General features: G+C 43.3%; 1 protein-coding gene across 8 annotated transcripts in view; it reads left to right on the forward strand.

Moving 5' to 3' along the window:
• The window catches only part of nckap1 (NCK-associated protein 1), a 256,739-nt gene that overhangs the window by 200,421 nt on the left and 41,694 nt on the right, over window positions 1–14,624 (forward strand). For all 8 annotated transcript variants that reach the window (XM_038789224.1, XM_038789226.1, XM_038789228.1 and 5 more), the window contains 2 exons: window positions 4,124–4,217; window positions 7,448–7,530. In XM_038789224.1, the coding sequence (XP_038645152.1) occupies window positions 4,124–4,217; window positions 7,448–7,530 (177 nt within the window). The remainder of the gene's footprint in view (window positions 1–4,123; window positions 4,218–7,447; window positions 7,531–14,624) is intronic.

Genomic DNA, 14,624 nt, shown 5'->3' on the forward strand with positions numbered 1-14,624 from the left:
ATTAAATCAGTTAGTTATTTGATTTGATTTATTATTGTCACATGTATTAGTATAGTGAAAAATATTGTTTCTTGCATGCTGTACAAACAATGCATACTGTACATAGGGAAGGAAGGAGAGACTGCAGAATATAATGTTACAGTTATAGCAAGGTGTAGAGAAAAGATCAACTTAATATGAGGTAGGTCCATTCAAAAGTCTGATCCAGCAGGGAAGAAGCTGTTCTTGAGTCAAAAACTTTGTTTTTGATTAAAAGTGCTTAAGGCCTTTTTTGAATAACCAAAATCTATAAACAGCTGTAGGTCAGGTGCGCTCCATGATATACTTTGGAGTTTTCTAAACCCTGGCCCATAACACAGTTCAAATGGACAGTGTCGTGCTCAAATTCCTCATAATTTGAATTGTTATCAGTCACGTCTCTCTAAATTCAAGAAAGCTTGTACCCATTTTTTGAATAAACAACCAAAACATAGTTTCTTGATTATGCGAGCTTCAGTAGAACATGACTTAATTCTGTTCAAGAATGCAGGAGCCTAGGGCAGCACGGTGGCGCAGTGGTAGCTGCAGTCTCACGGCGCTGAGGTCCCAGGTTCGATCCCGGCTCTGGGTCGCTGTCCGTGTGGAGTTTGCACATTCTCCCCGTGTTTGTGTGGGTTTGGCCCCCACAACCCAAAGATGTGCAAGGTAGGTGAATTGAACACACTAAATTGCCCCTTAATTGGAAAAAATGAATTGGGTACTCTAAATTTATATAACAAAAAGAATGCAGGAGCCATTGTACATACCATAGGTTTGCAAGTATGAAGTGTTCCCTAATTTTATAAAAAAAAGTATTAGTCTTAGTTTGAGAAACATTTTTATTAATTTTCTTAGCAACACGAAAACCCTTGAGTTGGACCCTGACTATTGCTCTGTTCCAGTGACGACATCAACGAGGAGTGCACTTGAGCAGCTCCATTGTAAACAACAGGGTTATAATCTCACACCAGTCCTAAAAGCTGCTCAGGCCTGGGAAACTGCAGTCTGATTGGGTATGTTCCTTATGGAACCTTTGGGAAATATGTAGGGATGTTTTCTGTTGCAGAGCAACCAGTTGCGAGAACATCCTAGCATGAGGGGCACCTGATTTGAGGGTTTTCATACTGGCAAGGAAACCAAAATTAGAATTTTCACTCTAGTCGAAGATATTAATCAAAGCATAATTAAATACTTTGTATACAATTTAAGCAAGCATAATTCTTACTGTTGCAGGTATTGCGGCCCATAGTACATTAACACAATTGGTGTCTAACATTGTCCTTATTTTTCCTCTGCAACATTTAATACTAGTATTATTTGCAATATAGTAGTACATCCTGGATTTATAAACTGATTAGAATATACGGAAACATTAATTTATTTGAAAATAACCCTCAGATTGAACTTTTAAATAGGCATACGAAACGTGATCCTCACAGGGAGCGCATTCTTCTGTTTATGAAATCAAATTACTTTTCATTTGCAGTCAATCTCGGGGGAGTTTATTATTGTGTGAAAACAGTATTGGCAGTTAGTATCCCTTACATAAAAGCCTTTACATTTAACCTTTGCCTTCACATGAAAGTAATTTATTTCTTTGTGGAGTGAAAGAAGAAAGTAATGTGTAATGTGGACAAAATATTCTTTTAGAGGGAGTTGATTACTGAGTCAATTGATGGGCTTTATTTTTCCCATTTTAGTATTCTTTATATTTAATATATTGCTAACAATTTGTCTGTCTTTCTGCCAAATGACAAAGATAGCAAAAATATGCTAAAATTCGTTTTTTAAGGCTGTTTGGTAATGTAACATGGTCTTCTCACCTGAGTAGCTAAAATAAAAGTTATTGGGAATTTATGTTATTCAAAATATTGTATACTGTATACTGAGGAAAATGTATCTGTTTTTTGAAGTCCATTTTATTCCTTATTGAATCCTGACTGGTTCTCTTCACCACTAAATTGGCATTACTAAGAGAGTGGTCCTATATGTCCTGTAACAGTTTCACAAGCTGAAATTGGGGCTTTGATTGTCAAGTGCGAGTCAATAGTTATTCAGCCCAAAAAAGGGCGGCAAGTAGGCAGAGTATTTTTCTGGATAGAGGTGATAGCAGATTGATCTTCAAGCCAATCCATCTTTGTGGCTACAATAGTAACCAGTAGAACCATCTCATGGAGTGGCATAGTATGGGGAGATGCATTTGATTTAATTTAATTGATAATCTTTATTGTCACAAGTAGGATTACATTACAATGAAGTTACTGTGAAAAGCCCTAGTCGCCACACTCCGGCGCCTGTTCAGGTACACAGAGGGAGAATTTATAATGTCCAAATTACCTAACAGCAGTCTTTAGGGACTGGTGGGAGCAAACCAGAGCACCCGGAGGAAGCCCACGGGCACACAAGGAGAACGTGCAGACTCCGCACAGACCAGGACCCAACCGGGAATCGAACCTGGGACCCTGGTGCTGTGAAGCCACAGTGCTAACCACTGTGCTACCACACTGCCCATTTTTAAAATAAAAATAATTTTTTAAAAACCATTACTCATGGACAAGGGAATGAGTCATCTGTAGATTTTCCTTCTATTAAATTCACTATGTAGTATGGTACTAAGCTTCATAGAAATTCCCAGATTTGATCATTTAATGGGGCCTGAATGAGCATATGCACCCTTGAGCAAGTGGAAAACTTTGCACATTTTCATCTAAATTGTGATAGAGTAATGTTTCCCATCTACCTTCCAAACTTTTAATAGAAATTTACTCATATTGGTGGTAGCAAGTTGGATGGAGTTCAGATGTGCAAGTCAGATAATGCTTTCTTTCTGGTTCAGTCGTGCAATATGTACAAATGTTTGGGGCAGCAGGGTAGCATGGTGGTTAGCATAAATGCTTCACAGCTCCAGGGTCCCAGGTTCGATTCCCGGCTGGGTCACTGTCTGTGTGGAGTCTGCACGTCCTCCCCCTGTGTGCGTGGGTTTCCTCCGGGTGCTCCGGTTTCCTCCCACAGTCCAAAGATGTGCGGGTTAGATGGATTGGCCATGCTAAATTGCCCATAGTGTCCTAATGAAAGTAAGGTTAAGGGGGGTGTTGTTGGGTTACGGGTATAGGGTGGATATGTGGGTTTGAGTAGGGTGATCATGGCTCGGCACAACATTGAGGGCCGAAGGGCCTGTTCTGTGCTGTACTGTTCTATGTTCTATGTTCTATGTTGCTGCCTTTGGAACTGTGCTTTATTGTGATGTGTTGCTGACATCTGTAAAAGGATAAATGGGGGGAGGGGTGGAATTTGAAAACTAGATGATTAAATATGATGTAGTACTGCAAATAGGACACTGGGAATACTTTGTAAACTTTGTAATACTGTAAAATAATATCTTGTACTCTGAAATATTCTTTTAAAATTATTGTCTATACAATGCCTGACCGAATTAGCGTCACTTTTCTGTGCCTTAGCTTTTCATTTAGAAGAACTAGGGCGACACGGCAGCGCCGTGGTTAGTTCTGCTGCCTCACTGTGTCAGGGACACGGGTTCAATTCCAGCTTCGGGTGACTGGCTGTGTGGAATTTGTACGTTCTCCCGTGACTGCGTGGGTTTCCTGCGGGTGCTCCAGTTTCCTCCCACAGTCCAAAGATGTGCAGGTTAAGTGGATTGGTCAGAATAAATTGCCTGCAATGTCCCAAGATGTTATGTGGGATCATGGGGAGGAATGGCAGAGCGGGCCTTGGTGCGATGCTCATTCAGAGGGTCGGTGTAGACTTGATGGGCTGAATGGCCTCCTTCTGCATTGTAGGGATTCTATGATTCCAAGGCAGTTGATTAATCCATCATGGGAAGACATTTTGAGGAGGGAAAAGTGAACCTGACTATGTCTAATCCCACTGTCTTTCCCTTTTGGGTTGAAGCAGGGTGAAGTATCATGAGTGTACCAGAAATAAGGCCAAACCTGTACTGGTTTCATCTGAGGACTCTTGATTTCTTTGGGAACCCAATACTATTGAACCATCTGGAGTTTATAAACCTAATTTCCGTTCCCAAATTGAAATATCTGTTTGGCTTTCTCAGAGTAACTATCTAATACTAAGTATCCTTTCTTCCTAGAAATTAGTAGTGGAGAATGTTGAGGTGCTAACTCAAATGAGGACCAGCTTTGATAAGCCAGACCAGATGGCAGCACTCTTCAAAAGATTAACATGTGGGTATCAAGTATGTTCTCGGATTACAGAAACTGGGCAGACAATGTAACTATTTTAAAATCTGTGTTGATCTAAACTTGTTGCAATGTAATTCAAGTGCTGAGCATTCCACTTTGACATTTTGCACACAATCGCATTCTTGACTATTAACTGTGAATTTTTAATTTTACACATTGCTGTAATTTGATATAAAATTATAGAGTATTGTTACTTCAGGTCAGAGGTGCCTGTACATTGCTTTTCCAAGGAGAACACTGACAAAAATGACAACCCTTTCCAAAGCTCAGTAAGGGCAGACTTCAATTACTTCAAAACAAAAGCCATAGTTTGAAAAGTTACTTGTGTTCTTTGAGTAACTGCTTTTTTATTTACCAAAAGTTGTTTTGTTTTCTTTGGCTTGCCTGTGAATAGTCATCTACGAAGCGGAGGATTTTAGTCCCAGTAATTCTGCTTAAGTATAGAATGCTTGGGATTGACTGTTGCCAGGCAACTTACTCAAATCAAGAGACCTATCCTTTATATTTTTCCATGCTGGAATAATTTCAGATTTTGCAAGGCCCATGAAAATTATTTCAAAAAACTAATTCTGCTCTATTGTTGTATTTGTGGGTGACTAAACACGGCAGTAAGTAAGTGAAAGAAGTGCTGATCAGCAACAAAGAGAAAGACAAATTATCTTCACCAGAATACTCATTTTTACATTCACCTTTGTAATGTATTTCGGAATTTTGTTTTTCGGAATTTTCATCCAGGTAAGGAAGGAAATTATGGAAAATTATTGTTTTTTTTAAATTTAAGAGTCGCCACTTCATTTTTTCCAATTAAGGGGCATTTTAGCATGGCCAATCCACCTAGCCTGCACATCTTTGGGTTGTAGGGTCGAAACCCACGCAAACACTGGGAGAATGTGCAAGCTCCACACGGACAGTGACCCAGAGCTGGGATCGAACCTGGGACCTCAGTGCCGTGAGGCTGCAGTGCTACCACTGCGCCACCGTGCTGCCCCCAGGAAAATCATTTTAGGCTCCATGTTGATGGTCAGATGTTACATGGCCAGAATATTGTGGTGATGAACACGAAAATAAACCTTGATTTGGTCAAACTGTTAATCTTGTCACAACTGACTTTGTAACCCAGGAGTGCACTACAGCATTCCACAGTAACTTGTGAAGATTGGCAGCTATCTAAGAACGGCAACAGTTTATCAGCTAACTCTCATTAGACCAGGAGTTAACCTGGAACATTTGAGAAATATGCACTTTGGAACTGAAGAGAAGTAAATACTTTTAAATCTTGACTTTAAAAGAAGTTCAAATGCTAGACAGTGGTTTAAACCTGTACACCCTTGGGCACTGGCTTTGTATTAAGCTAACTGGCATGGCATACAGAAGGGTTTCCCAAATCAATCCAGAAGACTATTCTGTAAGCACATATTTTTAGATCCTTTATAGCGGACTTCTCATTTGAGGAAAATATCAGCATTGAATTTTCTATTCTGGTGAGAACATGTAGTTTTAAATAAAAGATGACTGACACGACTGGCTGAAAATTGCATGAGGAAGAAGAAATGCTGGAGAGCAAGTGCAAAAAGATAGGCTGGGGAAATTGGATTAGTCCTTCTATATCTGCACCATGAAGCAGAAGAGAGAACCAAGTTAGATCTGTCATGGTGAACTGGAAACATTGGAAGTATGCTGTTTTATCAAATAAGATTCATAGATCATATAGTGCACAAGTAGCCCATTCGGCCCATTGAGTCTGCACCACAGCTTTTAGCCCACGCCTCCACCCTATCCCAGTAACCCCACCTAACCTTTTTGGACACTAAGGGCAATTTAGCATGGCCAATCCACCTAACCTGCCCATCTTTCGACTTGGGAGGAAACTTTAGCACCTGGAGAAAATCCACGCAGACACTGAGAGAACGTGCAGACTCGTACTGACAGTGACACAAGCCAGGAATCAAACCCGGGACTCTGGAGCTGTGAAGCAACAGTGCCCACTGTGCTACCGTGCCGCCCTATGCAAAGATTGTGTTTTCAATTAATAATTCATAAATCTGGATCGGGAATTACTCAGGCACAAGCTGTTAACATAACTTTGCAAATATTTTCTCCATGTAGTTTGTAAATATTTGTACAATTTAATTAAGTAGAATGATAACTGCATTTTTTCACTGCATTTAGATTTTGCAATATGTAGGAAAATATTTAAAGCAACACCAGAACATACAAATTGAAGAAACAATTGAAAATTAATCGTTAATTATTCCGGTTTTCAAAATAAATGTTCATTGCATGTCGTGATTCTGAAATTTTTTTGAACATTTATTTTATTCATACTAAAGGAATTAGTTCTGTCAGCATTCCAAAATAATTGGGAAGAAGAGCGAACTTACCCTCCCTTGTTAGAGTTTACTAAAATGCCATCAGATTTAATTCTGCTGAAATAATCAGAACAGAATCACAGAACAATACAGTATAGAAGAGGCCCATCGAGCCTGCACCAATGCATGGAAAACCGCTGACCTGTCTCCCTAATCCCATTTGCCAGCACATGGCCCATAGCCTTGAAAGTTCTGATGTGCCAAGTGCTCATCCAGGTACTTTTTAAAAGATATGAAACAACCCGTCTCTAGCACCCTCCCACGCAGTGCATTCTAGACTGTCACCACCCTCTGGGTTAAAAAGGTTTTTCCTCAAAACCCCCTTAAATGTCCTGCCCCTTACCTTGAAGTTGTGACCCCTCATAACTGACCCTTCAACTAAGGGGAATAGCTGGTCCCTATCCATCCTGTCCATGCCTCTCAATCTTGTACACCTCAAACGGGTCTTCTCTGATCCATCGGAAACAGTTATGTTTCATAACACACCCATTCAAAACCACACATACTCAATACCTTGTATATGTTACCCTCATTGGAAACTTAATTTGTTGTTTTTCAAAATGAATAGTTCTGGAACCGCCTACATTTTGCTTTCAGAAAGTAACTTAAAATATTAATTAAACCGAAGAAATGCGCACAAGTAATTTCTTCGTGCAGTATAAAGTTTAATTAGTGGCTAATTAATCTGAAATGTCCTGCTGAAAACTTTATGATGTTATACAAATCATTTTGTAAACTATTAACCTGTTGTGCCTTTGACACATTTTTTGTTCATTATTACTGATCTTTCTCAAGAAGAAAATATATAAATGACTCTTCTTTTTTTGTCCCTGAACAATCTAGCGGTTGACAGCGTGTTAAAGAGAATGACAATAATTGGTGTTATCTTATCATTCCGTTCACTAGCACAGGAAGCACTCAAAGATGTAAGTATTGACAAATATATTCTATGCATAATACTTGATTATGGTCAAAGTACTAAGTGTTGTAAAACATGCACAGAATCAATGTCATTCGAGGAAAATATTTGACTCGAATAAGTCTGTCCTGAGAAAACTTTGGATTCAAAGGACTCCAAAGGGAAAATTAAATATAATTTACATTAGCCAGAATATAGTAAATGGTTGAACTTCTAGAAAATGGAACTCCATTATTTGACAGTTGCTCTCCTTTCTTTTAAGACATAAAGGAGGGGAAAGCAGGAAAAAACAGACCTGTCAATTTAACATCAATTGTAGTGAAATTACTGAAATATATAGAAATAAAAAATTACTTATTGTCACGAGTAGGCTTCAATGAAGTTACTGTGAAAAGCCCCTAGTCGCCACATTCCGGCGCATGTCTGGGCAGGCTGGTACGGGAATCGAGCCGTGCTGCTGGCCTGCTTGGTCTGCTTTAAAAGCCAGCGATTTAGCCCAGTGAGCTAAACCAGCCACTCACCAGAGACAGGGGGCGGAATTCTCCGCTCCCGGGAAAAATCGGGAGGGCCGTCGTGAACTCAGCCGAGTTTCAGGACGGCCTCGGAGGCCGCCCCTCGCCCCCTGCCCCTCTCCCCCTATTCTCCCCTCCCGGCGGGGGGGCTAGGAGCGGCGCTCCATAACCCTCAGCCGCCGGGCAGCGCGCCGAGAGTGACGCGACGGCGGCGCCTATGTGACGTCAGCCGTGCATGCGCAGGTTGGCCGGCTCCATCCCACGCATGCGCGGCTGACGTCACGACGGCTGACAGCTCGAACCCGCGCATGCGCGGTGGCCGTCTTTCCCCTCAGCCGCCCCGCAAGATGTGGTGGCTTGATCTTGCGGGGCGGCGGAGGGGAAATAGTGCATCCAATTGAGACGCCGGCCCGACGATCGGTGGGCACCGATCGCGGGCCTGTCCCCTCCCAAGCACAGTCGTGGTGGTCATTCCCCACCAGGCCCCAAAACGGGCATCTCACGGCGATTTCAGGACGGCAGCTACCAGGTGTGGTTGCCGCCGTCGTGAAACGGTCGCGAATGGCAGGCCGCTCGGCCCATCCGGGTCGGAGAAACGCCGGTCGCCGTGAAAAACGGCGAGCGGCGATTCTTCCGCGCGCGGGGGGGGGGGGGGGGGGGGGTGGGGTGGGAGAATCGCGGGGGGGGTGGGAGAATCGCGGGGGGGCGCCAGGGGGTTGTGAAATTAGTCGGGGGGCCCTCCCGCGATTCTCCCATCCGGCGTGGGGAGCGGAGAATCGCGCCCAGGGCACCTGGTCATTTTTTCAAGTATATTGAGTATAAATTTGGGGTGGGTTTGTTATGTCTGACTTAATATAGTAAAATTTTCAGGAATGGCATGTGGCACAGTGGATAGCACTGGGACTGCGGTGCTGAAGACCTGGGTTTGAATCCCAGCCCTGGGTCACTGTCCGTATGGGGTTTGCACATTCTCCCCATGTCTGCGTGGGTTTCACCCCCACAGCCCAAAGATGTGCAGGTTAGGTGGATTGGCCACACTAAATTGCCCCTCAATCGGAAAAAAAAATAATTGGGTACTCTAATTTATAAAAAAAAGTAAAATTTTCTAAGGTCACTAACAAGATGGACAATGTCAATAACTTGCATTTGCATGATGCGTTCAATGTAGTTAACTGTTCTAAGGTGCTTCAGATGCCCGTATTCAACAACAATTATTGTGCCTTCAGTGCAAGAAAATACCTTAAGATGCTTCACAGCAGTGTTGGAAAGCAAACTTAGACACCAAGCAACATAAGGAGATATAAGGGCAGAGAGCCAAATGCTTGAACAAAGTTTGGGGGGGTTGGCGTCGGAGGCAAGTAGTAGCATTCTGAAGGTACGGCCACTCAAGAAGCCAGAATTAGATGAGGGCTGATATCTTGGAAGATTGAGTGGCTGGAGGAGATGGGGAGGAGTGCGATAGAGGGATTTGACAAAAAATATTAGAATTTCAAAATTGGAGCATTGCTTGACCGAGGGCCAATTTAGGCTATGAGTCCAAGTATGATAGGTGAGCGGGACTCTATGTGAGTAAGGGCACAGGTGCAGAGTTTTAGATGACCTCAAGTTTACATGTAGAATGTTGAGAGGCCAGCGAGGAGTCCATTGGAACAGTCAAATCTAGAATTGGTTCAAATGTATTCATAAAAGAACAATAACTTACAGCTGGCAGGTAGGAAATGTAGCAGGGGAGCATGGGAACTATCTTTTGCGAATCTTCAGTCAATAGATGAACGACAAGCAAGGAGAATGAAAGGTGATCAATTAATTCAGTATATTTTTGAAAATGCATTTGGATGCTATTTTGTTTTTAAGTGGCCGAAAGATGCATTTCTAATATTTTGGGTTCCACTTAGACGGCACAGATTCTATATAGCAGACATATTTTCTATATGGGGGATATTCCCTGTGCAGTTACTTGTCACATCATTACTCCTGTCCATATTATTTTACTGTGGGAGTGACTTTGTATCGTATTTGCCTAAAACGATAAAGAACTGGAGACGTGTATAGTTTGAAGTAGCATATCGGTGTGGCCTTTAATTTAATACACAAAAGTACAATTGCTCATGTAAGTACGAGCACAAACAAATAATCAGCTACAATAAAACAAAATCATTGTCGTGTTATGATTTTACATGTCTCTCTAACAAGTCAAATAATCCAAGCTCCAATGGTCGGTCTAGCTTCACATAATCAGGGCAGCAGGGTAGCATGGTGGTTAGCATAAATGCTTCACAGCTCCAGGGTCCCAGGTTCGATTCCCGGCTGGGTCACTGTCTGTGTGGAGTCTGCACGTCCTCCCCGTGTGTGCGTGGATTTCCTCCGGGTGCTCCAGTTTCCTCCCACAGTCCAAAGATGTGCGGGTTAGGTGGATTGGCCATGCTAAATTGTCCGTAGTGTCCTAAAAAGTAAGGTTAAGTGGGGGGGTTGTTGGGTTACGGGTATAGGGTGGATACGTGGGGTTTGAGTAGGGTGATCATTGCTCGGCACAACATCGAGGGCCGAAGGGCCTGTTCTGTGCTGCACTGTTCTATGTTCTATAATCGCATACATTTCTGTTTAATAAAATAATTAGTTCATGGCTTATTCAAATTATGTCCAATTATGACTAGGTTCTTGATCATAGAATTAAGGTGGTTACGGCAGGGCACTTAAAAATTTGAAGGGCTAAAAAGAAACTGAGTAGGGATAAATGGCTCATTTTCAGGCTGACAAGATGTGGAATGCCACAGGGGAGGTGCTGGCGCCTCGATTATTGACTTTTTAAAAAAAAATGTATTTTTTTACAAACTTGTATCAAAGCAGGTTACAGCAAGTAAACACCCTGGGAAACATACTTCCCAACAATCAATTATACAGTCTGTACAGAATTTTCTCCTTTTTCACCCCCCACCCCCTGCGACAAATAGCTCCTCAAACACTGTCACAAACATCCCCCACCTTTTCTCAAACTCCCCCACTGAGCCCCTTAACTCATACTTTATCTTCTCTAACCACAGGAAGTTATACAGGCCACCCAACCAAGCCGCTACCCCCAGTGGCGATGCCGACCGCAACTCCAGCAAAATTCGCTGCTATGCAATCAGGGAGGCGAAGGCCAAGACATTGGCCTTCCTCCTCTCTGTGAGCTCCAGCTTCTCTGAAACACCAAATATAGGCACCAAAGGGTCCGGGTCCACCTCCTCCTCCACTATCCTGGCTAAGACCGCGAACACTCCCGCCGAGAATCTTCCCAATTTTTCGCTACCCCAAAACATGTGCATGTGATTCACTGGCCCCCACCCACATCTCTCAAGCTACCCCCTGAAAAAGCCCACTCATTCTCACCCGAATCTTATGCACCCTGTTCACCACCTTAACCTATATTAGGCTCATCCTTGCTCATCTCAGTGCCTCACTCCATACTCCCCAATTGATCTCCATTTCCTAACTCTGCTTCCCATTTCTCCTTGATCTTCACCACTCGCTCATGTTCCTGCTCCCCCAGCCACTTGTATATATCCCCAATTTTTCCCACCCCTTCCACATCCGGAAGCAGCATTTGCTCCAGCAGGGTATATTCCGGCAACATATCGCCTCGATTATTTACAGTCTATATTAATGACTTGGAAGAAGGGACTGAGAGCCTGGTTGCTAAATTTGCCGGTTTGTCAGAGAGTGAAGTGTGAAGAGGACTCCACGAGTTTGCAAAAGGCTTTAAATAGGTTAAGTGAATGGGCAGTAATGTGACAGATGGAGTATAATGTGGAAAAATGTGAACTTATCCATGTTGGCAGGAGAAATAGGAAAGCAGTAGTTTAAATAGAAGGACTTGTGGTACAGAGGGATCTGGCTGTACTGGTACATGAGTGCAGGATCAGCAAGTGATTAGGAAAGCAAATGGAATGTTTTTTATTGCAAGGGGAATGGAATACAAAAATAGGGATGTTTGCTACAGTTGTCCAGGGCGATGGTGTGACCATATTTACAGTACGGAGTACAGTTTTGGTCGCCTTATTTAAGGGAAGCATGGAAGGTTCACTCAACTGATTCCTGGTATGAAAGCGCTATCTTATGAGGAAAGGATGAACAGGTTGGGCCTATATTTATGGAATTTAGAAGAATGAGCAGTGACCTTATTGAAGCATACAAGATACTGAGGGGGACTTGACAGGGTGAATGCTGAAAGAATGTTTCCCCTGTGGGAGAGACTACAATAGGGGGCACAGTTCAAACATAAGGGATGTCCCATTTAAGTGGTGAGGAGAATTTATTTCTCCCACAAAGTGGTTAGTCTATGGAATTCTCTTCCCCAGAGAGCAGCGGAGGCAGGTACATTGAATATTTTTAAGGATGGGTCAGGTAGATTGATGGTGTCGAGATAAACAGGAAAATATCGGCCACAATCAGATCAGCCATCATCTTACCGAGCGACGAAGCAGGCTCGATGGGTCAAATGGCCGCCTAGTCCTAATTTACATGTGTGGATGTTCCACGGTTCATAAGGATTAAAATATAAAGTACTAAACAAGTATTCCTGTGTTGAACTCAACCTTAAATGCATGTGTTAAAGGCTATCCTAATGGTTAACGGGAATGATTTATTGGGGATTTTGCACTCCTCCCCTGACTCGTTTCTCCTTTTTACCTCTTGGAAATAATAAAATTGAAACTTGATTCAGTGTGTGGAGTAATACCAGTTTTTCTAAGTAAAGACAGTGAATCAAAAGTTAAATACTGTCCAGAATTCTTAAATATGGTCAAACTTGTACTTTGTATCAGCATCTTTCATTGATTTGATATCACCGTAAAACAAAATAAGGAACAAGAGGCACATGAAGTTTGAAGTAAGGAAGTGGCAAGATGATACAGCATTCATGCTGATAAGCAGATTGACACATTGGGTGAAATTCTCCGTTTGGGAGACTGTGTTAACGCCGGAACTGGATTGCTTTTGGTTTGCATTCATGTTCGTGGTGCTGTTTGTGGAGCAATTCAGGACATGCTAATTGGCCAGCGCTCTGCTGGCACGAATTCCAAACAATTCCCAGTCCAGCGGGCGTGCTAACTGCTGGGGCTGGAGTTAGTGCCAAAGAGCTGGGCAATATGCGCTGTTTTGAGGCGCTCCACAGACCACACACTCACTGCAACCACCAAGATGGCTCAGAGAAGACCTGCCCCTGAGATCAGGAGTCCGAGGTGGACCTGCAGCTCCATGCCAGTGAGGAGCTGGAGGACACACTTCCCCACCATGGGCCATAGGCTCTCCTGAATACTTTCTGGAAGGTGGTGGCAGAGGCAGTCAGTGCTGCCAGTCTCACCAGGAGGAGGCAGCTGGTGATCCAGAGGAGTGGGAGTCACTCGTGAGGCCTTTGCCCTGACAGGTGCAGCGAACCAGAGAGGATTCCAAAGGCCGCAGTGCAGGTGTCCTCTGGTTGGGCTGAGCTCTACTGATTCCCTGCTTCCTCTGCAATGGGGAAGCACTTCTGAGGAGTGCCAACACTTGGTGGGCTCCTGATTGAACTTGGCCCTTGATGATACATCTGTGGTATGAGGGTGTCCAGAGGGGCAGCAGGGGTGGGCTCTCAGATGACGAGAGGCCTCCTGAGCATTTAAAGGACAGAGGCAGCACTCAGCAGTGTGAGCAGCCAGGATCCTGTAAGTAGTACCAAAGGGGTGCATTTAAACGAATCTACAGCAAATGCGGTCTGAGCCAGCCCACTCAGTTCCCGACATGGACGCCCCAGGTCCACGGACTTGGCACCAAGTCACTACCTGCTACTGTCCCAGCCTGCGCAGCCATCCTCCAGCAAGCCGACAGTTTGCAACGGTTTTTCCGTGTTTTTTTTTAGCCTCCCACTTCCCTTCCACAGCCATGGTGCCCAGTCCACGTTTGTAAATACTTGTAGTATTTCACACCCGCGAGACTTCATCCTGAGAGGAGTGGAGAATCGAGGAAGTGCGGAGCATACTGTGTCCAACCCACTAATTATATTTAAACACATGCAAATGACGATTTTGCATGCTGCCTCCGATGGGTCTCAAACCTCATAAACGCCACCAGCGAGGGACTGGAGCATGGCGCCCGAATCGCCACCAAATGCCAGCCTTGGTTTTGGCCAGACACCTGATTCTCCGCCCAATCGCAGTTCACAATTGCAGTGTCACAAGGTGTGGAATGTTGCCCATTGTGTCTACTGGGGATATTCGTTGTGAATTGCTCTTTTTTTGTATGGGTGGTGTTTGGTTGAGGATTTACTTTTAAGGGTGAGAGAAAGCTAACAACATATATTTTCAGCGAAGTGCATATTAATAATGATTGTTAAATAAACAAAGTAATATACAAACAAAAAATTTTTTAAAGGGACTATAATTTATTGGGGGTTTTGCACTCCTTCGCTGCCACATTTCTTTTTTTTTTTCCTCATTTTTCCAAGTTGACTCACTCCTGGAATTTGAAGCTTCCGAGCAGTGACCAACAGCTCCTCTTGTCTGAAGCCTCTGATTATTAGGACCAATAACTTCTGAGCGCTGGTGCATTGTAACAGTGCATTAGCCCAAAGATATGC

The sequence above is a fragment of the Scyliorhinus canicula genome, chromosome 2, assembly GCF_902713615.1.
Source record: "Scyliorhinus canicula chromosome 2, sScyCan1.1, whole genome shotgun sequence".
Taxonomy (NCBI): domain Eukaryota; kingdom Metazoa; phylum Chordata; class Chondrichthyes; order Carcharhiniformes; family Scyliorhinidae; genus Scyliorhinus; species Scyliorhinus canicula.